The 27,846-nt window shown below is 44.2% G+C and overlaps 1 protein-coding gene across 7 annotated transcripts in view; it reads right to left on the bottom strand.

Annotated features, from left to right (window-relative positions):
- Positions 1–27,846, bottom strand: part of NPAS3 (neuronal PAS domain protein 3) — a 687,349-nt gene that overhangs the window by 409,510 nt on the left and 249,993 nt on the right. For 4 of the 7 annotated variants that reach the window (XM_075329901.1, XM_075329903.1, XM_075329905.1 and 1 more), the window contains exon 2: positions 16,705–16,764. The exons of the other annotated variants lie outside the window; for them this stretch is intronic. In XM_075329901.1, coding sequence (XP_075186016.1) covers positions 16,705–16,764 — 60 coding nt within the window. The remainder of the gene's footprint in view (positions 1–16,704; positions 16,765–27,846) is intronic. 7 annotated transcript variants of the gene reach the window in all.

The raw sequence follows: 27,846 nt of genomic DNA, 5'->3' as shown, positions 1-27,846 counted from the left end.
TGGACTGGTCACTTTTGACTAGGTGACAAGTGGACTTTAAAGAAAAGCCATCCTCAGAAAATGAACTATAGTTTTAATAATTTTTTTCGCATGTCCTGTATTTTTGGCAATGTTTTGTTTGCTTTTTTTATGTTCACATCACGATCTGCAAAAAAAATCCTAAATTGGTAACCTTGTCGTTTTCATACTGGCCACTGGGACATTTTAGGTTCTAACTTCCTGTTGCTTCAGGAAACAACACATGCACATAATCACAATGGTGGAACTCTAACTTCCTGTTGCTTCAGAAAACAACACATGTTCGTAGTCACAATGGGTAGACTCTAACTTCCTGTGGCTTCAGGAAACAAAACATGTACATAGTCACAATAGTGAGACTAACTTACTGTTACTTCAGGAAATAACACATGTGAAAAGGAGGGAGCTGTGAATCACCAATTCTAATTAGTGGATGCTGTGTTATCAGCTGTGTATTTAGGTGTTATTTGTCATTGGAATGCTGTCTGTGCTGATAAGAAAACTCCTGCAAACTCCTCCTGAAAGAAGGGAAGTAAAAGTCTAAAAAAAAGCCCCGCTGTTCGGTGTTAAAATTGCAAGATTACTAATTTAGTTATCTAAATGTTCTATTGGAACATTGCCAAACATAAATGGAACAAAAAAATCCTGATTAAAACAATAGTCCTTTTGTGATTATATACTTTTTTTAATTAATTTTGTTTTCAATCCGACATATGATTCTAGAGATATGGGCCTTTTATTTAGTGCAAATTTAAACACTATTTACTACAGGGGGCGGTGCTCAAAAGGATAGTATGGGGCATGTCCTTAGGCTGTTTTGCATAAATAACTTGTGAGCCATGCCCCCTCAGTCATGACGATAAAAATCAGCACTGAATAAGAAAGCCAATATCTGTTACGTCACCATCGGAGTCCACTCCATCGACTTCTACTCCGATCGCCAGGCGATGCCGTGTTCCTGCCGTGGCTAGTGCTGGTGATGGGAGAGGAGTTGATGGCAGCGGCGCCGGTGGGCGCAGGCTCCGCTCATCCACTGATCTGGGTTTCCTGGGGATCTGCAGTGCCATTGGTTAACTGTGGGTGGCAGGTGTCTGCCAGCTGAAGTACCATCATTCAGCCACAGCCTATGGGAAGACACAACACCCTTTCTAATGCCCCTCCTGTCTGCTGACCTCTGCCAGAGATAGTTCTGAAAATTCTGGCTCCTGTATCGTCCTGTTCTGTGATTTTGTGTGCTGATTACCGCTTGTTTCCTGACTACCCTCCTGCCTGCTGCTTTTGTACCTCGCTGCCCGATCCGGTTTTGACCTCTACTTGTTTCTGATTACGTCCTTGCCTTTCGATTCTGTCCCTGTTCTGCAATTCCTGGTTTGATCCTGCCTGACGACTACTCTCTCGGACTGCAGCCTTCCACTGGTAGTGATCTCCAGGGCCCTGTGTAATTCCAAATCCCTGTATAGGGGTGAAAAGGTTTCAGGGTTCTAGGGGTCCTGCTTGGTGAGTGACTTCCCTCTAGCCTGTCCATTACAGCATGTCTGAGTCTGTGGATCCAGGCAGGCTTTACAATATCTTTGGAACTGTATGGTGGATTAAAAAAAACTAAACAAAAAATGTAATAAGGGAGCCGTGGGACTAAAATAAGAGCAAAAAAATTGACAATTTTAAATTTGTGAAATCTCCACTTTAAGAGCATTTCTCTCGGATATCATAAATATAACAGAGAGTTTGGGGTCCTGGAGTTGTCCTGTAATGTGACGTCTTCTCCATTAGTGTATGTTCACACAGGGCGTTTTCACTGCTATGGCAGTATGTACTCAAACTGTGCAGATATGGCGGTATTTTCCAGTGTGAATACATCCATAGCATGGTTGGACAAGCTGTGGATGGAATCCGTAGCACCAGTAAATGTACACTGTAGGCTTTCTCCACCGCGTGTGCATGAGACTCCATAAAGCCTCATCCTCTGTGCTGGTAGTGTATCGCTGTTCCAGGAATCTTCTGCAGACACGTCCCATGTGAACAGGCCCTTACCGCACCTAAGGGAGTATCATGCTGAACTCCATTGTTTCTCTGTAGCTGCAATCTGGGAGAGTTTTATAGAATACCTTTCTGTGTGTATAATGTGGCTGTGGAGCTCGTCTTGCTTTGTGCCATTTCCGTCTCATTGTTTAGACTTGATCTTTGTATGGATATTTACTGTAATAAAGTGATTAATGTAAGCGGTGCCATATCTGCGGTGTGCGGTGCGGTCCCTGTCTGGGGAGCAGCAGCAGCTCCTCTACTTTTCGGATCCCGTATGAGGCAGAAGGTTCAGTTTCCCGGTGGATAGGTGTGCAGCAGGCAGAGCTGCAGCAATGAAGGAGTTAAGCTGAGCTGCCTCCGGCTGTCAACATTAATTTCTCCCAGACTCTGTAAACATCAGGAACATAAAAGGCCAATTTCACAACTAAATATAGCGGCGTATTTTGGCCTGATATAAATGGCAGATCGCTGCTGTAGAACACGACAGGCAGAGTGTCCTGGTGATACACAGCTGGGGGGCAGGGGGGTATGTGCTGGGGGCAGCGACCTTACAGAGCGCTATGGCTACTACCGGATGGTTATATTGGAAAATAGACGGAAATCAGAAATCCCCAGTCAATGGCAGGTATGAGTCCAGCAATGCTGGCCGTGGCCACTGGTCACTTCAGCATGATCACCAGCTGTGTCCACAGCGGATGGCTAGAACACTCATCAGGTGGCTTAGGCCTCTTTCACACATCAGTTTTTTGCCATCTGGCACAATCCGGCGAATTGCGAATAAAACGGATCCAGCGTCTGATGTTTTTTTCCTCATAGGCTTGTATTAGCACCGAATTATGCCACATGGCCTCGCGTTTCATCCGGCGTGCGCCGGATGCGGCAAAATTTGTCTGTGCGGCCACCGGAAGGAACGTCCAAAGCAATGTTGTTTGGGACCGGCGAAAAACTGTAAGGCGATGGATCTGGCGTCATCCATCTTTTTTCACAATGGAAGCTTATGTGCGCCGGATCTGTCGTCATCCGGCAAATGACGGAATCAGGTGACAGATCCGTTTTTTGCTTCTGAGCATGCCCAGACATTGTGTAAATTCACTTCTGGTCTCGCTCTCTCTCTCATATAGTCCAGGAGCCCAGAGGCCAGCCGCTCCCTCTCAGGTCATATGTGATTGGGGTGACTGATAGAGTATGGCCTTGTATTGGAATGAGCCTATTTCTGATGTTGTGGACTGGGATTCCTCACGTCATTTAACTATAGAAGTGTTATACCTTACTTTTTAATGATGATTTGTGGCGACAAACCTACTTGAAGCCATATATGTGTCATCACCCGTCATATACAGATCATCACCCTTACCCAAAGATGAGTTCGGCAGAGCGGCTGTTCCTCTTTCATGTGAATGGGACAAAGCTTGCAATACCAGAGCAGATAAGAGGGGCGCTGATTCCTGATGAAACGTCTACTTCCATACAGGCCTCCTTCACACATCCGTGTCTCTGGTTTGTGTAACATTCACTTTTCACACGAACCAGAGACACGGACTCACGCAGACCCGTTAAAATCAATGGGTTTGTTCACATGTCTGAGTTTTGACACGGACCAAGTGTCCTTATGCTCCACATGGCAACATGCCCGTTTTCTGCCGGCAGCACAGATGTGATCAGTGTGACATCAATGTGACACATTCCGGAGGAAACTCATATCACTGAGAAATAAATGTATTTTTATACTTACCTGTCTTTGTTGCTGCTGTCACTTGCTTCCGGGCCCAATCATTATGCTCATGAATATTCACTGCACTGACTGTGGACCCAGACAAGCATTAGGCTATGTGTGCACGTCTCCGTTGTTCCGTGACAAATACACTGCAGCGTTTTGTCACTGCATGTGCGTTTCAAAACGCTGCATTTTGGATGTATTTTGAATGCAGAATTCATGCGTTCTGGATGCTTGCTCTACCATAGACAGAGTGGGAAAAGCATCCAAAACACACAAAAGAAGGGACATGCTAATTTTAAGAATGCATCGATTTTGTGAAAAATGTGGCATCCAAAACGCTGTGTTTTAAAACGCAACGAGTGCATGGAATTTGCTAAATTCTCATAGACTTTGCTGGGGATGCAGAACACATGCGTTTACGCTGCAGTTTAAAATGCTGCGTAAACACATGAAAAAAAACGCACCGTGTGCACACAGCTTTACATCAGCGCTGGAGACAGTTCATGCTGTCGTGTGCTATCTGGCTGTTACACGTATAGCACCCAAACCGCACACGGAACATACACACACAGACGAGAGCCTAGACAGATGTTCAATTAGAAATCTCCCGTCAGCTTGTAGCACACAGCTTCTGGAGCGCCCGCATCAATATCCGGGAAACCATTTATACACCTAGTCAATATTATAAGGAACTGCACTGGATAAATCAGGAAAGCAATTCAGCCGAGTGTCGTAGTGAATGTACGGTGTATCACATACTACATATCATAATGAATAAGGGAATAATATTTCATATATTTATGATTTATATTGGTGTTGGATATAATGGCTTTTAATGTGGATTAATAAAAACCTCTTTATAAGCGGACTCTATGATGGAGGGACGTTTTTCTCCATATTGCATCCACATTTGAAGTACTGCCGATACCTGGGTTCACGGTGAAACTTTGGAATATAATATACTAGCTGTAGTACCTGGCGCTGCCCGGGATAGTGACTAAGGGTCTCTCTGTCTCTCTCCCAGTCTCCCTCTCACCCTGTCTCCTTCTTTGTCTGTCTATCGGTGTCTGTCTCTATCTCTCTGTCTGTCTCTATCTCTCTGTCTGTCTCTATCTCTGTCTCTCTCTGTCTGTCTCTTTGTCTCTGGGCCGGCGCCAGCACCCGGCAAACCCGGTCAAATGCCGGGGCCCTGAGCTGCCGGGGGGCCCACTCGCGGTGGCAGGAGTGGCGCACCGCTACTCAGGGGGGCCCGGTGGCCGCGCTGTCACCGTCCCCCGCCGAGGATCGCGCTTTCAATTGCATCGGCATCGCAGGTGCCGATACAATTGAGAGCAATGATGAGAGAGTGAGCGGCGCGCTACCTCTCTTATCATTCTCCCCGCTGTGACTGTCATCACTGCGCGCCTGCTGAGAGGTCAGAGCGAGCGACAGCAATGGACGACGCGCCGAGGAGACCGGATCAGCGGGGGAACAAGGAGAAGTGAGCCGCCCCTCTACTGACACTGGGCTCCCCTGACTCACAGGCCGGCCACTACACAGCGGCACTAGTACACATAGGGGCCCGGCAGCCGCTCTGCAGAGCCGGCTGCCGGGCCCCTATGTGTAGTGCCGCTGTGTAGTGGCCGACAATGCGACCGTCAGGGGGCCGGCCTGTGAGTCAGGGGAGCCCAGTGTCAGTAGAGGGGCCCCTAACCTGGAGAGGCCCACCAGCCGTTTCTGAGCTGCAGCAGAGCAGGAGTGCTCCTGACCTGCACAGAAGATGGAATAATTCATCCTGCAGGACCTGCAATGATGTCACACCCATGTGACTGTGAGGGAGGAGACACAGGATTGCCGGCAGAAAGCAAGAGATACTGAATCCTGAAGGAGATTTGGACACATGACTGGTAATAAGAAAAGAGGGGACATGAGGGGAAAGGGGGCTGCAGGGTGAGTGGCATATGAGGGCTGCAGACTGTGACAAAAGGATGTGAAGGGGTGCAGAGTGTTTGAGAGGGGTAAGTTGTGGTACAGGCACGGTGAGATATGTGGGCAGGGTGTGTGAGATATGGGGGTGTAGTGTGTGTGATCTGGGGTGTGCAGGCTGTGTGAGATGTGGGGGTGTAGTGTGTATGATATGGGGGTGCAGGCTGTATGGGGAGCAGGGTGTGTGAGATATGGGGGTGTAGTGTGTGATATAGGGGTGCAGGCTGTATGGGGAGCAGGGTGTGTGACTTTTGGGGGTGTAGTGTGTGTGATCTGGGGGGTGCAGGCTGGTATGGGGAGCAGGGTGTGTGAGATATGGGGGTGTAGTGTATCTGATCTGGGGGGTGTAGGCTGTATGGGGAGCAGGGTGTGTGAGATATGGGGGTGTAGTGTGTGATATGGGGGGTGCAGGCTGTATTGGGAGCAGGGTGTGTGACATATGGGGGTGTAGTGTGTGATCTGGGGGGTGCAGGCTGTATGGGGAGCAGGGTGTGTGAGATATGGAGGTGTAGTGTGTGTGATATGGGGGTGCAGGCTGTATGGGGAGCAGGGTGTGTGACATATGGGGGTGTAGTGTGTGATATGGGGGTGCAGGCTGTATGGGGAGCAGGGTGTGTGACATATGGGGGTGTAGTGTGTGTGATCTGGGGGGTACAGGCTTTATGGGGAGCAGGGTGTGTGAGATATGGGAGTGTAGTGTGTGTGATATGGGGGTGCAGGCTGTATGGGGAGCAGGGTGTGCGAGATATGGGGGCAGGGGAGTAACTACCGCGGTCGCAGGGGTCGGAAGGAGAAGAGAGGTACTTGTTTTTTTATTTTGCTGGCTGCATGACACATGGAGGCCTGGGGGTGCTGGCTGCATGATACATGGAGGTCTATGGGACTACATAATAAACATGAAGGACACCTTATACATGGACTAGGGGTGCATTATACATGGAGGAGTATGAGGCTGCATAATACAAAATGAAGGACACCTTATACATGGAATATAGGGGTGCATTATACATGGAGGAGTATGGGGCTGCATAATACAATATGATGATTTATGGCGCTACGTTATAATACATATAGGACTATGGGGGCTACATTATAATATATGGAGGAATATGGAGGCTACCTTATACATGGACTATGGGTGTGCGTTATAAAACTGGAGGCCTATGTGGTGCAGTATAATATATGGAGGACTATGTGGTGCAGTATAATATATGGAGAACTATGGGGTGAATTATAATACATGGAGAACTTTGGGGAAATGCATTGTAATACATGGAGAACTATGGGGGTCCATTCTAATATATCAAGGGTTATGTGGGACCCTTTATATTATACGGAAGGCTATGTGGGGGCCATTATAGTATTTGGAGATCTATATACAAGGGGGACAAAGATACAAGTATGGGATGGAAATGTTTTGTCCTGAGGGAAAAAGGCTCTTTCCCTCAGCACCCAGCTTTCCCATGCTCTGCTGTACATCTCTCAGCACCCAGCTTTTCCATGCTCTGATACGGGAAAGCTGGGTGCTGAGGGAAAGATGGATATCAGAACATGGGAAAGCAGGGTACTGATAGAGGGATTTCAGATCATGGGAAACCTGGGTGCTGAGGGTAAGAGCCAAGTGTGCTATATACAGCCTGCTATATACAGGCTGTGCTATATACAAGCTGTATGCTACATGAGGGTGCCTAATGCTATCTGGCTCTGCACTGTGCTGTCTGGGTCTGCACTGTACTATATAGGTCTGTGTACTACATGAGGATACCTAATGCTATCTGGCTCTGCAAAGTGCTTTATAGGTGCTGTGTACTATATGAGGGTGCCTAATGCTATCTGGCTCTGCACTGTGGTATATAGGGGCTGTATACTACATGAGGGTGCCTAATGCTATCTGACTCTGCAATGTACTATATAGGGGCTCTGTACTACATGAGGGTGCTTAATGCTATCTGGCTCTGCACTGTGGTATATAGGGGCTATATACTACATGAGGGTGCCTAATGCTATCTGGCTCTGCACTGTGGTATTTAGGGGCTGTATACTAAATGAGGGTGCCTAATGCTATATGTGTCTGCATTGTGCTATATGTGGGCTGTATACTACATGAGGGTGCCTATTGCTATCTGGGTCTGCATTGTGCTATAAGTGGGCTATATACTACATGAAGGTGCCTAATGCTATTTGTGTCTGCATTGTGCTATATGTAGGCTGTATACTACATGAAGGTGCCTAATGCTATCTAGGTCTGCATTGTGCTATATGGGGGCTGCTTAATGTTATATGGGGGGCTTCATAGTGCATATGGGGGCTACATAATACTATATGCAGGACAATGGGGGCTTCATAACACAATATGGGGGCTGCAAACTACTATACCCCCAGAGTTGTATGTCCCCTCCACCCAGGTGCTGTATACCCCCTCAGAGCTGTATGTTCCCTCCACCCAGGTGCTGTATACCCCCTCAGAGCTGTATGCCCCCCCCACCCCAGAGCTGTATACCCCCAGAGCTGCATGTCACCCCCCACCTCACAGCTGTTTGTCCCCCCCACCTCAGTCACTGCCCTCCTCTAGAGCTGTATGCCCCCCATTGCTGTATACCCCTTTCCTCAGTAATATATATTCCCCCAGTAATGTGTTTGTCCCCAGCCTCTCTTGTGATGTATATACAGCAGTGTTAGTGTGCTCTATGTGCGGCCATGTCTGTTAGACAAGCCGGGAGGTGAGTGAGGCTGTTGCCGGCTTCCCAATATTAGAAATATATATACAGGATAAATATATAAAAATAATGTGTGTGTGTGTGTGTGTGTGTGTGTGTGTGCATGTATGATGTGTATCTATGTGTGTCAGTGTATATGACTGTGTCTAGATTTATGTCTATTTGTGTGTTTTTGTGAATTTCTCTTTAAATAAGTATGCGTACGTATGCCTGTATGTGTATGTATCTGTGCACGTCTATGTGTGGATGGGGCCCACTGAGACTCTTTTGCCCAGGGCCCACTAAAACCTGGAGCCGGCCCTGGTTTCTGTATTCGTCTCTGTTTCTCTCTGTCTCTCTATCCATCTCTCTTTCTCTGTCTGTCTTTGTTTCTTTCCTTGTCTGCCTCTCTCTCTGTCTCTATCTATTTCTCTCTGTCGCTCTCTCTGTTTCTCTCTCTCTCTCTGTCTCTGTCTCTCTCTATCCATCTCTCTTTCTGTCTGTCTTTCTGTCTCTTTCTTTCCTTGTCTGCCTCTCTGTCTCTCTCTAGTTCTCTCTCTGTCGCTCTCTCTCTGTTTCTCTCTCTATCCATCTCGCTTTCTCTGTCTCTCTGCCTGTTTCTTTCCCTGTCTTCCTCTCTGTCTATCCATTTCTCTCTCTGTCGCTCTCTCCCTGTTTCTCTCTCTCTCTATCCATCTCTCTTTCTCTGTCTCTCTGCCTGTTTCTTTCCCTGTCTTCCTCTCTCTGTCCCTCTCTATCCATTTCTGTCGCTCTCTCTGTTTCTCTCCCTCTCTCTGTCTCTCTCTATCTCTCTCTGTCGCTCTCTCTGTTTCTCTCTCTATCCATCTCTCTTTCTCTGTCTCTCTGCCTGTTTCTTTCCCTGTCTTCCTCTCTCTGTCTATCCATTTCTCTCTCTGTCGCTCTCTCCCTGTTTCTCTCTCTCTCTATCCATCTCTCTTTCTCTGTCTCTCTGTCTGTTTCTTTCCCTGTCTTCCTCTCTCTCTGTCTCTCTCTATCCATTTCTGTCGCTCTCTCTGTTTCTCTCCCTCTCTCTGTCGCTCTCTATTTCTCTCTGTCGCTCTCTCTGTTTCTCTCTCTATCCATCTCTCTTTCTCTGTCTCTCTGCCTGTTTCTTTCCCTGTCTTCCTCTCTCTGTCTATCCATTTCTCTCTCTGTCGCTCTCTCCCTGTTTCTCTCTCTCTCTATCCATCTCTCTTTCTCTGTCTCTCTGTCTGTTTCTTTCCCTGTCTTCCTCTCTCTCTGTCTCTCTCTATCCATTTCTGTCGCTCTCTCTGTTTCTCTCCCTCTCTCTGTCTCTCTCTATTTCTCTGTCGCTCTCTCTGTTTCTCTCTCTATCCATCTCTCTTTCTCTGTCTCTCTGTCTGTTTCTTTCCCTGTCTTCCTCTCTTTCTCTGTCTCTGTGTCTCTCTATCCATTTCTCTCTCTGTCTCTCTATTCGTCTCCCCACCAATATCATACTAACCTCACACATACGTTTCTTATACTAAGAATGTCCTTTGCTGCCTATATCAACCAATCACAGCTCCTATTAATAACCTGTGGCAAAATAGAAGCAGAGCTGTGTGTATAAAATAATTTTATTTGGCATATTATCTTTTTCTATTAGATATTAACATTATGGAACCCCCTTTTTCTATTTTCTGCATTTAGCGCTGTGTGTATGTGTCTCTTTCTGTGTGCATCTCTGTGTGTGCGTCTCTTTTTGTGTGTGCGTCTCTTTCTGTGAGTGTGCGTGTCTCTGTGTGCGTCTCTTTCTGAGTGTATGTGGTTCTTTGTGTGTGTGTCTCTTTATGTGTCTCTTTCTGTGTGTGCGTCTTTCTCTGTGTGTGTCTCTTTCTGTGTGTGTCTCTTTCTGTGTATGTGTCTCTTTCTGTGTGTGTCTCTTTCTGTGTGTGTGGGTCTCTCTGTGTGTCTCTTTCTCTATCCACAATAGGAGTCTATAATAACAGATGCCCTCCCAGCTCCATTGACTTTAATGTAAGTAGGGTTTTTCGTGATTAACTGTAAAGCACGGGGTTCAATTTTCCCCTCAAAACATAGTCTATGACATTCCCTGAGTCAAATTAGGTGACAGTGCATAATTTCATGATTATAAATGTGGCGGTGCGGATTCCTTTAGTGGACACACACACACATACATACATACACACACACACACACACACACACATAGACACAAACACATACATACATACATACACATACAGTACATAGACACACACATACATACACACATACATACACACATAGACACAAACACATACATACATACATACACACACACACACACACACACAGATATACACATACATATACACAGACATACACATACAGTACATAGACACACACATACATACACACACACACACACACACACACACATAGACACACATAGACACACATGTACACACATACACTCAGTCTTATATATTAGATTGGATTATGGCACCTCTGCAACAGAAACTTTAAGCAGAATTGTCCCACAAAGATGTAGTGTAACCTGTAGGAGGATATTCTTTATATTGGGGGACTTTGAGACCCCTTCTCCTCTGGGAGATGATTCCACAAGTCACACTATTTTCTTCTAGGGATAGGCGCAACATTCACAGAATCTCCAGACAAACAATATTAATGTGTTACACCCCCTCTGGGGTTAAGAGCATTTTATCTATGAATTCATTATTTTGCCGACACGGGATAAAAGAATCTCTGGGCTCTCTAATGACGAAGCTACAGCTGGTTTAGACCTAACTACTGCAATTTCAGCAATTCTTCCTCAAAATCATACAGGCGTATGTCTCCCTCGACCAGCCCATATCACACTTGACTGGCAAAATGATGGCCTGGCGTTTGGTTAAATTGTTCTCCCTGTCAATAAAAAAAGCTGAGGAAAAGCGTCAACGTCAGCCGCCCTCCTCCCGATATCTGCACTTCACGAAGGAGATAGTTCTGTGCATTCATTCATACTTATGTGAAGTTGTGCTTAAAGGGACATTGCGTCTTAAATACGCAGTCGTCCTGCATGATTATAGCTGCGAATAGATAGAAATTGTCTATCAAAGCAAAGCCGCTGAATGCTGCCAATGTGCAGAGGCCAGCCGCCCCAAAAAACAACATTTGCAGTTCCTTAAGATCGATTTTTCACATATTTCTCCCTGTAACCATCCACAGTACATTAGCAGTCTTTCTTAATATTTTTTGTTTGCCAGTTGAGTATGTTACCCTCCAAGTAGCCCAATTGCGACCCTATATATTATCCTCATATAGGGCTGCAAGGGCAGACGATAGGTCTGCATTGATTTTCACTAACCCTACATTTTCTATAAGAATATCCAGCACCAGTTATGTATGATTAGTGTATGTTACAAGAGTGCAGTACAATACTAGTCAACATCTACTGATTCTGGTGCCATTCTGGGCCCTCTCTGCCACGTAGTGACCGCAGCTCCTACTGGCCAGAAGTCACTGTTAACAGTATCTATCTTACTGTAAGTCTATGAGAGCCTTATTCTTGCTCTCATAGACTTACCTCTGAGAATTGACTTCCGGCGGGTCCAGCAAACACTGAAACATTCCAGGCAAGTCACAAGGTGCAGAAGGGCACCGTATTGGTGCAGAAATGGCAAAAGACAGCAACTGGTGGTTTACTACATATATGGAACATATATTACTGATACCTGCTAAAAAAAAAACCCCGCCAGAGTGGTACTTGAAGTTTAGGTATATTCACTTGAAGGTTAGGTATATTCACTGAGACTCCTACTGAAGTTTTTGCCATTCAATTTTTATAAGCCATAGCCAAATACTTATTCTATATAGTGGATGAGGGTCTATCTCCCATACCTATAATAGGACAGCTGATGTCTAAAGGCCGCTTTACACGCAACGACATCGCTAACGAGATGTCGTTAGAGTCACGGAATTTGTGACGCACATCCGGCCTCGTTAGCGACGTCGTTGCATGTGAAACGCACGAACGACCGATAACGATCAAAATTACTCACCATATCGTTGATCGTTGACACGTCGTTCTAATCCCAAATATCGTTGCTGTTGCAGGACGCAGGTTGTTCGTCGTTCCAGAGGCAGCACACATCGCTACGTGTGACACCCCGGGAACGAGGAACATCACCGTACCTGCGGCCGCCGGCAAAGAGGAAGGAGGTGGGTTGGATGTTCCGGCTGCTCATCTCCGCCCCTCCGCTTCTATTGAGCGGCCGCTTAGTGACGCCACTGTGACGCCGAATGAACCTCAACCTTAGAAAGGAGGCGGTTTGCCGGCCACAGCGACGTCGCTAGGAAGGGAAGTATGTGTGACGGAGACTAACTATGTTGTGCGCCACGGTCAGCGATTTGCCCGTGATGCACAACCAATGGGGGCGGGTACGCTCGCTAGCGATGTCTCTGTGTGTAAAGTGGCCTTAAATAACGGATGTTATATGGACAATAAATATACATCAAATTGACCAATAAGAAGTCATATGCTTGTCTGTTTCCACTTTTCCATCTCTCTAGGTCCTCCCCTGTCCATAGACTTTTATGAGCAGCAACTGTGGTCTCATCCCTCAGCGAGCTGAACAGATCTGATCAGTGAATTGGGAGTGTATGATCAGAAGGAGAGGTAGGTATTTTTTCTCCAATATTACTCACGTTCTCATCTTCACTTGTATTATTGATTTATGAAAAACTAAATTAAATTGATGATTACTCTTTATGGGTGTGAGAGACAGACTTTATTCTTAAAAAGCTCAGGACAGGAAAGCTGTATATCACCAAAGTTTGACCATTACACAATATTTACAATGATATTCATTGGAAGATGATGGCACATGGTGGAGTCAGATTTTTCTAACAGTACAAGATTATTTAGGAAGGCCCACATTGGATCATCCAACACAAGTCCATCTGGGGAGTGTGACGTACAACCACTAGGTGTTACTAAATGCAACTAGTGGCAGGGAAGTCAAACAAGCCAGAGGTCAAGAGCCAGGAGGTCACGTATGGTGCACAGGGAGGAAGCGGAGCCGAGGTCAGGGTAAGAGCCAGAGGTCAGAAGCCAGGAAGTCACATAAGGTACACAGGGAAAAAGCGGAGCCAAGGTCAGGGTATGATTTGGAGGTCAGAAGCTGGGGGGTAACGTCAGAGTCAGGGGCATGGGTGGAGAAGAACATACGGGAGCCAGAGCACTCACTGCAGAACAGGAACTACGACCGGCGTTGTTCAGGGTGAGATTGCTCCTTAATGAAGCAGAGCAATCACCCGGTGCATGGCGCCTGTGAACAGGTCCCTCCCAACACCAGCGCAGGACCCGAGGCTAGGAAACAACCTGTCCACCAGAAAACACTATGAAAGAGACCATTGGCTGTGCTGGAGAGCAGAGCACTATGGATCAGAACCATGACAGGGACAACTTATACAACTAGATGTCTCGTCCACGTATCAGAGCCCTGTCAGAAGAGATTTATGCTCTGTATACCCTCACTCAACCTCCAACAGTTTCCAAAAAGCTTTTTTATGCCTTTTTTTTGTGGCCACTATATTGGCTAGTTTGATCCACACCACGGATGAAGACCGGATGTCTCCATTTTGTTTTTATGCTGTCTGCAATTGAAAAGAAAATGTGAAACGCCAAATGGATTGTAATGAGTCTGTTTTCTATCCGTAAAAATAACAGTACATGAACCAAAAAAAGTGATGTGCAAAAAGTCCTCCTATAATTTAGCATAGGTGGACCTGTCACCAAGTTTTGAAATTCAGACTACATACTGATGAAGCTTGTGTACTTATTTTGAAACTTCATGTTAGAATGGCTCTATATTGCTTTTTGACAGCTTTCCTGATATTACCATTTGCACTTTGAGTCCAACTGTAGTTGCTCATCTTAATATCAGGCTTATACATGCATTCTGAGATAGATTTTCAAAGTAAATACAGCAGCCTCCTTGGGTCTAAGTGATCTATTTTGTACTATGAACTCTAGTAATAGATCCACATTAAAGGGGTTGTCCATTACTTGGACAACCCCTTCCCAGGTAAAGTAAAAAAGCCAATACTCACCTCTTGTGTTGGCGCGGATCCAGTGCTCATGTTCCTGGGGCTCACGTGAGGTTGTGACGTAATGCGAGCCCCGCGCCCAATCACCAACTCTGAATAAATGATTAATCAACATGACGTGAGCGTCCAGCCGCAGCTCTCGTTACCTGTTGATTACTCATACATTAAGAGAGGAGAGAGAAGCCAGTGGTGACTGGGAGCGGGGCTCACATGACGTCACAACCGCATGTGAGCCCCGGGAACATGAGCACTGGAACCGCACCAACACAGGAGGTGAGTATAGGCTTTTTTACTTTACCTGGGAAGAGGTTGTGCTAGTAATGGACAACCCTTTTAAGGTGGATCTATTACCAGAGTTCACAGTACAAAATATATATATATATCACTTAGACCCAAGGAGGTAGCTGTATTTACTTTGAAAATCCATCTCAGAATGCATGTATAAGCCTGGAACCGCTGGAACGGCCACCACCGGAGGTATGTTTTTTTATTTTAATTGGGATAAACAAGCGGAATAGAAGGGGTTCTCCTAGTAATGGACAACAGGTTTAATTTAAAGTAGTCAACCATTACATAGCTTAGGGATGATGAAGTGGTCATGTCAAAAAGGAGAGGTAAAAAAGAGGAAAACAGATCCCAGGAATAGTGGTAATGTATTCTTAGGCAGGAATAACACAGATTTTCATTAGTATATAACATTTTTCACAACTATTAACACTAGAACTACTGGACTCATCACACCTATATAGAAATACATAGTGCAAAGTAGTCAAAATGACTACCTCAGTAGTTCTAGTGTTAATATCCGCAATACAGTTACATATTACGTGCACATCATTGGTCCATTATGCATGAGTATTCCTCTTTGAGTTTACCGATTTTGCCTGTCACTGGCTTACGAGGTTACCATTAGGCATGTAAAATAGTCATCACTAAAATAGCAGTCATACAAGTACACAATCCCACCAACACTTTAGTGTGATGGACACAAGTACACAATACATATCAGTGTTATGGGTCTAAAGGCCGACACATATTAGATAAAAGTTGTCCAACTCTGCTGATTTGGGATCGATCAGCCGACCACGTAGTATATATGGTGGCCTCCTAATTCTTCCTTGACAGGAGATGGCAGAGGAACAAGTATCTAACCTCCTTCTGAATTTCAATGGACAAACCTGATAAGCGGCTGTCCGATGATTCCAGTGGTGGCTCTCTCATACACAGGATCGCTCAGCGAGCCAAACATTCCCAAGCATGGAAGAGTCAGGACAGAGAGCCATCGGCTGGGCAATCGTTTGGCCGACGGCTAGGTAATATATATCACAGGCTTAACGACTAACTGGATGAATTAAGGATGCAAATTTGGGGGCACACACTATAATTCTCAGACTAATCATCTGGGGGCACACACTATAATTCTCAGACTAATCATCTGGGGGCACACACTATAATTCTCAGACTAATCTACACGGACCCTTAGGCCCCAATTCATCAAAGTGTTTTCACCAGAAATCTGGCGTAAAACACTTTGAAAAGTTGTGAATTTCGGGAGGCAACTTGAAGTTGAGCAAACTTTTCGTGACTTTTGGTAATTTAATTCACCTAGCTCCCCCGAAATGGATGGAACTGTAGTAGAACGGTGGTGGGACACCACAGCTCGTCTAATTTGTGATGAGCTATGGTGTACATCTTACTCCAGTCTGGGAATGGAGTAAAATTTGGGGCAAGACACGTGAAGGTGGACACCTCTTTTCAGACGAACCGTTCCCTCATCACGAATGGTGTAAATAACACCGATCTTGATTAATCAAGGCCTAAGTCTTGTTAACCCTAAATATGTTCTTTATATTTAAGCTCTTTAACAACCATTTCCAAGTTGATGGCAGTCCTTTCTTCAAGGTTTTCCAGCAGCCCACCCCCGACCTGGAGGACTGACACTCTGCGATTAATTCTGAAAAGACTAGGCTGTAATCAGCTCCGTATTCACCATAGAGGGTAACAAAGTAGGATGAATTGTTCAAGGTGCATCATCCATTTCACAGAAATGTACCTCAATTACATTTAATTGTAAAACCAGAATATTTGATATGACGGAGATATGTTATTTTTTGTGTTCCATCATTTTGTTTTCAAAATTACATTGGGTATGCATGGGTGCAAGAAAACTAAATTATTACACCCTTCTCAAAATTGAATCATAATTATGTACCTTAAGTTGAGGTCTGGAGGACAAGGGATGGGACATGCGGTCATAGGCCTGGAGGCTCCCCTGCCATGAGAAAAAAACAAATTATACACATCAGGCAGGTTATTACCCTCGTTAGCCATACACCTTATGTCCCTGTCCTCAAATACAACTTTTTGTAAAGTCTCTGCTAATTTAGGCTTTATGGTGTTGTCTTCTAGCACATTATAAAAGTAAACAATGGTAAATATCTTGCATTTAGACCCCCCCATAGCTCTCACTAAACACATCTGTTACATTGGATATACACATACCGGTCTCCCATCTTTTCCTTGTACTATGAATGGTCTGTCTCCTACATCTCCATAAGTCATCAGTAAACAGTATTTGATATAAGTATATTTTTAATGGACAATGAATTTTCATTTTCGATACTTAGGGTGCACAGTAAAATTACTATCCATGTAATTAAATGTAACTACTCTATCAGAATGGGAATTGAATGGAAATTTTAAAACCCATAGAAACTGTCACGATTCCTCTGTTCAGAGCATCTTGCCTCTGGAGATGCTCTGCTGCACTTTCCTGTGTTACTAAGCTATCAGTGTGTTTGACAACACAGGACTGCATGTTGGTGCTGATTACTCAGGAGTCCCACCTTCCTGGTAATTGCTCAGGCTTCTTTACTGAGCATGCTCGCCCAGGACATCGCTAGTTGTATTTTCTGGTTTTGCAGTTGTGCTGTTGGTTTGTGTCCCTGGTCTGATCTTTGTTCTCGGATCCCGGACCGTTATTTGACTCCTCTCTGCCCACTCCCTGTTCCTGTCGTGACCTCCTGCCTGTTTGACCTTGGATCATTACCTGAGTACGTCTTTTCTTTCCGCCTGCACTTATTACATGCTCTCCTGGACTTTTGACCCTTGAATATTGCCCTGACTACGCCTCTGTTTTCTCCTTGTGCTTATACATGTCCTCCTGTTAACAGACCCCGGCTTTTCTGACTACGCTCCTGCCCACACTCCCCGTAAATAGTGGCTAGCATCACATAAACGTTTGCCAATTCCTGTTCACAAAGAAATGGATAGTATCCTTTATATATTAAAATATACAATACTAAAAAATGCCCACCTTTCTACAATCATTTCTATATTAACAGCTTCTCGCTGCATGTAAGGCATTTGACAGAAGGAGTTCCCTCCCTCTGTCACATCATCAGCTCCCCACAAAACAGTCGCATAGAGCTGATAATTGGTATGGAAACCAGAGACCTAAAAAAAAGCCTCCTATTCTGCGATAAAAGCCAAATAGATCATGTAAGGTCTATTAGGCAGCCTTTTGGTATAGAAATAATGCACTGCATTACATAAGCAGTGCAAGGTATTATCAATGGGATCAAACCTGTTCAAGTTTAATTGTTGGACTAATAAATATTGTGAAAAATATATTTTTTTAAAATATGAAAAAAAATTCTAGAAGGTAAAAAAAATGTAAAAAAACCCAAACAATTTTCCAGAATAATAAGTTGTTTAATCAAACAAAAGAAAAAGATCAAAAAGTAGCCCAAAACAGAACTACTAAGAACTTCATCTTGTTAAGCAAAAATAAGTCCTCATGCAGAAAAAGTTCCATATGACTCTCAGAATATGGTGACACAAAAGCAAACTAATTTTTATAGAGAATTTACTGTATAAAAGAAATGAAACATAAATAAAACTACATAAATTTGATTATTGCTATATTCTTGCTGACCCTCAAAATAATGTTAACACTTTATTTGTGCAGCAAAAAAAAAAGCTTAAAATTTAAAATGTCAAAAAACACCAGCAGAATTTGTTGTTTTATTTTTCTTAATTTATTCCCATAGTTAATAGAAGTTAGGTATTAGGTTATACAGTGGTATGAAAAATTGCTTGCCCTCTTCCTGATTCCTTTGCATGTTTTCACACTTAAATGTTTCAGTGGGGAGCAGTGATGAAGATGATGATGTCAGCAGCGTTAATCCCATATAACACTATGGATCTAGTCCAGGTACCAGAGTATTGTTCCCTGACACCTGGGATAGAACTACAGCGTTGTGTGGATGACATTACAGAGCAGCTTTCCTCCTCTCCTGGCTCTTGTAATAACAATAAGTGCTGTGAGTGAGGAGATCTCAGTGTGATAAGATCAGACCCATCAGTATAACCACATCACAGTGAAAAGCCAGTTCTGACCTTCTCAGGGGGAGTTTGCTTTCTCCCCTGTAATATGTTGCCTTCTTATGATTGGGCAAAGATATACAGGGGAAAAAGTAAACGCCCCCAGAGCAGAATCTCTGCTATTACTCCCTTTGTTGAGGGGGACATTTTCATATTATATGTGCTAAATTTTAGAAGCCAATATCTCTGAAATTAGGAGAAATAAAAAATTAAAATTATGGTTCTTTTCCACTCTTCAGCCTCTTTATCGAGAGTCAGTTTATGGTAACATCATGGTAAGAGTATTACACCTAGTTCTAGACACATAGTTTTAAAATGCACTAGTCTGCTAAAATACGGTCGATGAGATACAGATTGATCCCAGGGAGGGTTACGTCTTGTTCTACAAACCCGAGACCATGCACTGGTTACACAGCAAAAATAAGCCTCTCCCAGCCAAAGACCCAGATGGCAAATTAACTGGCAATAAAATAGGACAAACACATGTAACTGGGCACGGTACAGCGCTGGCTTCACTGGTGACTGTAGCAGTGCGCACACCGGTGCATTGTGGGGCTTGTAGTGTCGGTGTACAGGTTACAGCTCAAGTTGTAATGCCTCAGCGCCCTCATAATCCCTGTGTCTTCTGTCTTTCAAAGAATTTCTCTGGCATTATGAGTGCAAAGTCATCAAAAGCAGCCTGGAGTCTTCTCATATTAATCCCCAGTGTGCACACTATTGTAATGTATTCTGCTCCTGTATCCGGCATAAACCCTAAATAATCCTTATTACTGGCTCTGGAATACATTGAGAGGAAAGTGAGACATGGAGGACAGCCTCCCCGTTACTGACTGCATCCATTCTTAGATCAGGTGCTCGGAATCTTCGGGAACGTTTCCCCGGCATCCAGCTTCACAGATCGCCTCTCTGATCATTCCTTTTATCATCAGACAAAATAATGTCGTGCATCAAACATTGTTTAAATGGATGTAGAAGTAAATACATTTTACATCCATAGGTAAATCTGGCTTCACACTCGCTCCCCCATAGTTGTATCATATCTTCATCACAACCGGCACCAAAGGCATATTAGATGACCAATAACTGACCGAGTATTGGTTAGAATGTGGGGTCACCAATTATCAGCTTATGTAATCATGCTAACTAACTATCACTATATTAGTGGACATAACCATATATACCTAAGCTGTAATGCCCTGTATATAAGGTAAGAGACATGGCTATACCAGGAGAACTATACTTAGTTTCTAATTGAAGGTATTTGCTAATAGTATTATTAAAGCGCACCATTCACCAGGATTTTCCTATACAATCTAAAGCCAGTGCCATACTGGCACTATTATGCTGATTCTCACTATTATGCTGATTCTATACATTCTATACATACCTTTAGTGGTCCGCTCGAATGGATAGATTTTGAAACACAAGCAAGTAAAGTTTATAAAACGAGCAGCTTTTTGAATGACAGCAGCTGCCGATCAGCTGATAGCTGGGGTGGGTTTTCATAGTGATTCCCGCCCCCCTGCCTGTCCGTCTTCCTCGTTATTTATGCTAATTCTATTATAGAATCATTTTACTAAGTGATCAGAAGGACCTATACTGATGTCACACCCATGTGACCAGAAGGGGCGAGGCCTCAGCCAACAGAAAAATAATGTTGCTTCCTGGTATCAGCTATGTTGGCTGAGGCCCCACCCCTTCTGGTCACATGGATATGACATCAGCACAGGTCTTTGAATGACAGCAGCTGCCGATCAGCTGATAGCTGGGGTGGGTTTTCATAGTGATTCCCGCCCCCCTGCCTGTCCGTCTTCCTCGTTATTTATGCTAATTCTATTATAGAATCATTTTACTAAGTGATCAGAAGGACCTATACTGATGTCACACCCATGTGACCAGAAGGGGCGAGGCCTCAGCCAACAGAAAAATAATGTTGCTTCCTGGTATCAGCTATGTTGGCTGAGGCCCCACCCCTTCTGGTCACATGGATATGACATCAGCACAGGTCCTTCTAGTCAATTAGTAAAACAATTCTAAATAGAATTAGCATAAATAACAGGGGGAAGATGGACAGGCAGGGGGGCAGGAATCACTATGACTACCCACCCCAGCTATCAGCTGATCGGCAGCTGCTGTCATTCAAAGAGCTGCTCATATTACAAACTTTACTTGCTTGTGTTTCAAAACCTATACATCCTAGCTGACAACTAAAGGTATACAGTACAGCCCAAAAGTTTGGACACACCGTCTCATCTCTAGAACAACTGTTAAGAGGAGACTTTGTGCAGCAGGCCTTCATGGCAAAATAGCTGCTAGGAAACCACTGCTAAGGACAGGCAACAAGCAGAAGAGACTTGTTTGGGCTAAAGAAAACAAGGAATGGACTTTAGACCAGTGGAAATCTGTGCTTTGGTCTGATGAGTCCAAATTTGAGATCTTTGGATCCAACCACCGTGTCTTTGTAGAAAAGGTGAACGGATGAACTCTATATGCCTGGTTCCCACCGTGAAGCATGAAGGAGGAGGTGTGATGGTGTGGGGGTGCTTTGCTGGTGACACTGTTGGGGATTTATTCAAAATTGAAGGCATACAGAACCAGCATGGCTACCACAGCATCTTGCAGCGGCGTGCTATTCCATCCGGTTTGCGTTTAGTTGGACCATCATTTATTTTTCAACAGGACAATGACCTCAAACACACCTCCAGGCTGTGTAAGGGCTATTTGACTAAGAAGGAGAGTGATGGGGTGCTACGCCAGATGACCTGGTCTCCACAGTCACTAGACCTGAACCCAATCGAGATGGTTTGGGGTGAGCTGGACCGCAGAGTGAAGGCAAAAGGGCCAACAAGTGCTAAGCATCTCTGGGAACTTCTTCAAGACTGTTGGAAAACCATTTCTGGTGACTACTGTGACGACATGGACTCTCAGTGCCTAGCATGGGTTAACTTTCTTAACATTCAGCCAGACATGAAGACAGTTTGTTTATAGATGGGGAATAATCCCTCATTGTTCTACAAGACTCTTGGGAGTTTAGTATTGAAGTTTTTGTTGACTCATGTAATTGTTTTGGCCACTGAAGGCCAGACACCCAGATAAATTAATTATGCAAATTTCCCATTGTATTACTAAGTGAATTGCTAGATGTGATGTAACTTACCTGTCTACCCTGTCTCTAGATATTTGAATATGACTTAAAATCTAGCCAATAAGAGCCCAGTCTTATCCACCAATTGTGAAGACCCCAATGGTCTGAATGGAGAGCTCAGGGGTATAAGAAAGAGGACTAGCCATTGCCCAGAGATACTCTTGCTACATGCTACCAATCTAGGATCTACGGATCCGATTGGCAAGCCATAACCAAACCTGGATTATAATACTACATGGACTTCAGCATTGAATGCAAGGATTCGGCTAAGGTATCAAGGACTACCTAAGGAAGGAATCCAGCTTGGGACAATCCAGTCATCTGACTACAGACTTTGCAGACCTCAGCCAGCTTCCTAAATCTGGCATTATTCCATTCTCGGTGGGTGCCCGTTGAAAGCGGGGTGCTGCTGGATTGGAGTAAGTATCCCTGGAAGCTCTAAGGAACGGACATTCTAAATCCCTGGTGAGCCAGCGGAAGGTTGAGACTCTGTTGCCTATTACATTCTGTGGTTTTGCTGGTTGTGTTATGTGCCGTTAATTGTTTGGGGATCCAATAAAGTCTTAATATTGTGATTCCCTCACCCTGTGTTGTCTGAGTAGTGTTCCGCCCACGGTTAGGAGGTCGGGCGTTCAGTTGGGATGAGCCCTGGGCCATGCTGTCATTCTAAAGGCGGCCGGACCAGCGGATGACAACACCCACTGACCCCCGTGTCTCCACAACTACCTCTTAAAGCTCATCAAGAGAATGCCAAGAGTGTGCAAAGTAGTAATGAATTAAAAGGTGGCTACTTTGGTGAACCTAGAATATAAGACATATTTTCAGTTGTTTCACACTTTATTAAGTATTTCATTCCACATGTGTTAATTCATAGTTTTGATGCCTTCCATGTGAATCTACAATTTTCAGAGTCCTGAAAATAAAAAAAACTCTTTGAATGAGAAGGTGTCTAAATGTTTGGTCTGTAGTGTATATAGAATCATCCTGATAGTGCCAGTATAGCACTAGCTTTAGGTTATATAGGAAAATCCTGGTGATTGGGGCGCTTTAAGCCTACTACATATTGGGATAGGATCTTGGAGTTTGAGATAACCTTTTAAGTATGTTATTATGCTTATTGTCTGTCGATTACTTATTAGAGAAAATTCAATAAAAATTACAGTTTAAAAAAAATTATTATTATGATGATCTTGTATGCGGTCAGAAGGATTGTATTATTCTGCTCTGCCAGTCTAAGCAGGTCATTAGAGAGCGCCGATCGGTTTGCATGTAGACGATCAGTGGTTGTTTCATGGCCGCAGTCAGCCATACTCAAGATCTCATAAAGTTATTCAATTTGATTTTCCAGGACATTGATATTAATGGCCAATCTTTCTTAATATTAAATGAATGGGGTCCAACACCCAGTACCCCCATATGCTAATGCAAAGAGCAGCAACATTTGGGCCTTACTACTTCCTAAGCACAGATACATAGAGTTCGTTGTGACAGTGACTGCAGCTCAATATTGCTCAGTCTCATTGAAGAGGATGAGCTGCAACCCCTGGCACAGAAAGTAGGAAGGAGACGTGGAGGGATATTGCGATTCGAACCTCGACCGATATGATTTATCTTAGCCAGCTCATCAATAGCAAAGTCCCAAAACCCCTTTAAATCAATGTATGATTAAATAATTCTGCAATTTTCTAATACATTTTTTTGTTCCAAGCCAAAATGTAGGCCAAACGTGATGTGAACAAAGCCTTATGGCCATGGAGAACACTTATTTCCAATTATCTGCCCATCTAAATGAGCCATAAGGTTTTGTACTCATCCCATTTTTAGTTTCCACTTCCCGTATATGCTGCAAAGTGTTATCCGTCTCATAGGGTCACAATATTGAAAAATAAATACGTTCTGTGTATTTTTAGTTCAGTGGATTTGCATAATCTACTAATGCAATTCCATAACTTTTCTATCCGCTGTACCAAAATATACCAACTAAGCTGAGGCCAAAGAGCGTCTGCGGTCAGTGGCCTTGGGCCGGAGAGCAGTTAGCAGCCTCTAAATGTAAATGAGAATGTTCTCATTAACTGACAGCAAACCAATATTCTGAAACTGGCTAGAACCTAACAGACAGAGGGTAAACCGGTCTAAAGGGTGCTTTACACGCTGCGACATTGCTAACGATATATCGTCAGGGTCACGTCGTTAGTGACGCACATCCGGCGCCGTTAGTGACATCGCAGCGTGTGACACCAAGGAGCGACGATCAATGATCACAAAAGCGTCAAAAATCGTTGATCGTTGACACGTCGCTCCTTTTCATAATATCGTTGGTGGTGCATGCCGCTGGTTGTTCGTCGGTCCTGCGGCACTACACATCGCTATGTGTGACGCCGCAGGAACGACAAACATCTCCTTACCTGCATCCATCGGCAATGAGAAAGGAAGGAGGTGGGCGGTATTTTCAGGCCGCTCATCTCCGCCCCTCCTCTGCTATTGGGCGGCCGCTTAGTGACGCCGCAGTGATGTCGCTATGACGCCGAACGCTCCTCCCCCTTGAAGGAGGGCTTGTTCGGCGGTCACAGCGACGTCGCTGAAAAGGTATATGCGTGTGACGCTGCTGGAGCGATATTGTTCGCTACGGCAGCAATCACCAAATGTCGCACGAACGACGGGGGCGGGTGCTATCGCGCACGACATCACTAGTTATCGCTAGCGATGTTGCAGCATGTAAAGCACCCTTTACTCCTGCAAGTGGTGCAGCAGGGTGGTCCCTATGTGAGAAGTATCCCTGGAACTGAGGGCAACAGCTCTTCCGCTTCCCGGGTTGGACACTCAAGTTGTCAATCGGGGCACAGAGGAGGGATTAGGGCGAGAGCAGTGCTGAGACCCAATGATCCTGAAATCTCCTAGGCAGGAGGATTAGAATGCGTTTTCCCTGGTCGTGCAAGTAGCATGGCTATTAACCTAGGCATATGTGAACTACTTTGATCCTCATTTATCTAGTGTTGCTAACAGTTTTAATGGGTTTGACATAATTTTAAGAAATTATTTTTGGGAAGATAAGTCTGAACTTCCTGTTGACTACTGTATCATCAAAAGCTGAAAATGCCAAGATCTGTATATGAGAAAAGAACATAATTATCAAATCATAATTATAACTTGGGTGTTAATCCTGCAATCTAATCAAGCAGGAGAGCTCGAAGACGCTGACTGCCCTACCATGGAAAGCCGTCTGATGGCAACGATATTCACGCACAATGATGTTACATTTATTGGAAAGTACATGTAAAGTGTATCCACGAGTCAGAACTGTTCACAAAGGTATATCTTTACCAATGCATTATCTGTTGGTATGGATAAAATTAAAGTAAAATCCCACCAAGGACAACATCTGCCAGGAGCTTGTATGTTCTCCCCGTGTTTGCCTGGGTTGACTCCGGGTTCTCCAGTTTCCACCCAAACTCGAAAGACTTATTGGGCACTTAGATTGTGAGCCCCAATGGGGACAATGATGATGATGCCTGTAAAGCATCGTTGAAGTAATGGCACAATATAAATACATAGATGAATAACTACAAAGTAAATGAAGAACATGACCAAAACACTTGAGCAGATGTTCTGCAATCTAATCACACAGTGAATAACAGGGCATCTCGAGCCGAAACGCTTTTGGCCATAGCATGCAGAGGGACTACATGGCAAGCACCTCTTATAGGCCCCCTCCTTGCCCATATCACTGCCGGGAACTCACACCTATGCAAATACACTGAGCCGTGCATGGATTAGCATATGCAAATGGAGCTTATGCATATGGATTTTCAGATGTGTTGGCTGCAGGGTGAGGGTGGAAAAGGCCAGCAGAGAATAACTCTATCCTGAGGGAGGAGAAGAGATGAGAGACTGACCCTGGCGTTAACCCTCTCACTGATACAAACACACTAAAAGTGAGTCATAGGATTATATATGGACACGATGCAGAATTTATTAATCCATCCTTATAGTTATACAAGAATATGATACGGAGTATGCACGATTCATTTACAAGCTGGTAAATTGTTTAAAACGGGTTTTTGATTGTCACTCTCTATGTCCCGAATTTAACATTATTTTTACACCCACGACTTGTGCTCCAGTGCTAAATATACAGAATACTGTGCAAGTAACAACACACTACTGACATTGAAAAAGTGCCTTAGCGTTCCCTTGACCATAGGGAGATGGTCATTATCAGTATTTGATATTCCTTCCAACAGTTAATTTAAACGCCAAATTAAAAAAAAATAAATTAAAAGACCATGTTCCAGGTGTGTGCCAAGGTATTGTCTCTAAGAGACCCTCATAGGGTGGTAGGCAACATTAGGGGCATTTAGTTATTTTCTGTTGTAGAAATAAAAACTTTGTTGCCAGAGTCCAAACTATAATGATCTGTACAAAATAACTGATAACAATAGAAAACTCTGAGCAAGGATGTCTCTAGAGCCATAGGGCCACTCTAACTTCACCTTGATACCTGTGTTGTAGCAAATGACTACTAAAGTCGGTCTTTAGTGTGAAAATGGTTCAGTGGTTAACACTGTTACTTTGCATCACTGGGGTCCTGTGTTAAAATACCACCAGAGACATCTGCAAGGAGTGTGTATGTTCCCCCCGTGCTTGTGTGGGTTTTCTCTGGGTTCTTCATTTTCTTCCCACTTTCCAAAGACTGATAGGGAATGTAGACTGTCAGCCCCAATGGGAACAGTGATGTAAAATGCTGCGGAATATGATGGCACTATAAAAGCAAAGCATAATAATAAATAAGATCAATTCAAAGAGCACCCAATCTCTGTTACCCCCAGATCCCAATGCATGGTTCCGTGATGATGTTGCAGTCACTTTCCACCTTCCCACTAGTTGACCTCACAATGTCTCATATAAAAGAATGAACAACATGAGATCTGGACACAGACATTTTTGATTTGGTAAAGGCTTATAGTGTGAATACTTTTGTTTTTTAATAAGTGCGGTAACGATATGTGTAGACATTTGTTTGGCCCAATAGCTTTATTACTACATATACACCACTCGCAAAAAGTTAGGGATATTTGGCTGTCAGGTGAAATTTTTGTACAACATAAAAAGTTCACGCTACAGCGATATTTTATCATGAAAGTCGGGCATTTAAGTAGAAGCAGCAATGGTAACTTCCTCATCTCAAACAATTTATTGAAACAAAAGCCAACAACAGTGGTGGGTATACCCCCCAAAAATGTCAGTGTCTCAGTTACTTGTCATGTGCATCAATTACATCTGACAACGACATCTCCTGCTGGTCACAAGTGGAGTGATTGTCTGCAGAGACATGGCATCCCACCCTTCTTGAAAGGCGTCCCTCAGGTAATTGAGGTTCTGGGGTACAGAATTACGAGCCTCTACAAGGAGACTCAGATGATACCAAAGGTTTTCTATGGGATTCAGGTCTGAAGTAAGTGCAGGTCGCTCCATTAGAGGTGCCCCAGTCTCCAGGAGCCGTTCCCTAATGATGTGACCTCAAAGAACTGGAGGATTGCTATCCATGAAGATGACATTAGGCCTGTGTTATTCATGCAGAGGCACAATGACTGGATTAATGATGTTATTCAGGTAGTAGGAGCTGTCAATGTACCATTTACACAGTGTAGTGCAGTTCTGTAGTGACTAGACACACCTGCCCACACTGTAACACCATCACCACCAAAGTCTCGTCTGTTGACAACAGTGGCTAATACCTAATGCTCTGCTTGACGACTCCAACATCATTGGAGGCCATCATATTGCTCAGTGTGAAGCGACTTTCATCAATGAATAGGACTGAGG

The sequence above is a fragment of the Anomaloglossus baeobatrachus genome, chromosome 12 (assembly GCF_048569485.1).
Source record: "Anomaloglossus baeobatrachus isolate aAnoBae1 chromosome 12, aAnoBae1.hap1, whole genome shotgun sequence".
Classification (NCBI taxonomy): Eukaryota; Metazoa; Chordata; class Amphibia; order Anura; family Aromobatidae; genus Anomaloglossus; species Anomaloglossus baeobatrachus.
The sequence above is the reverse complement of the archived record's forward strand: the minus strand, read 5'-3'. Positions and strand labels throughout refer to the sequence as shown.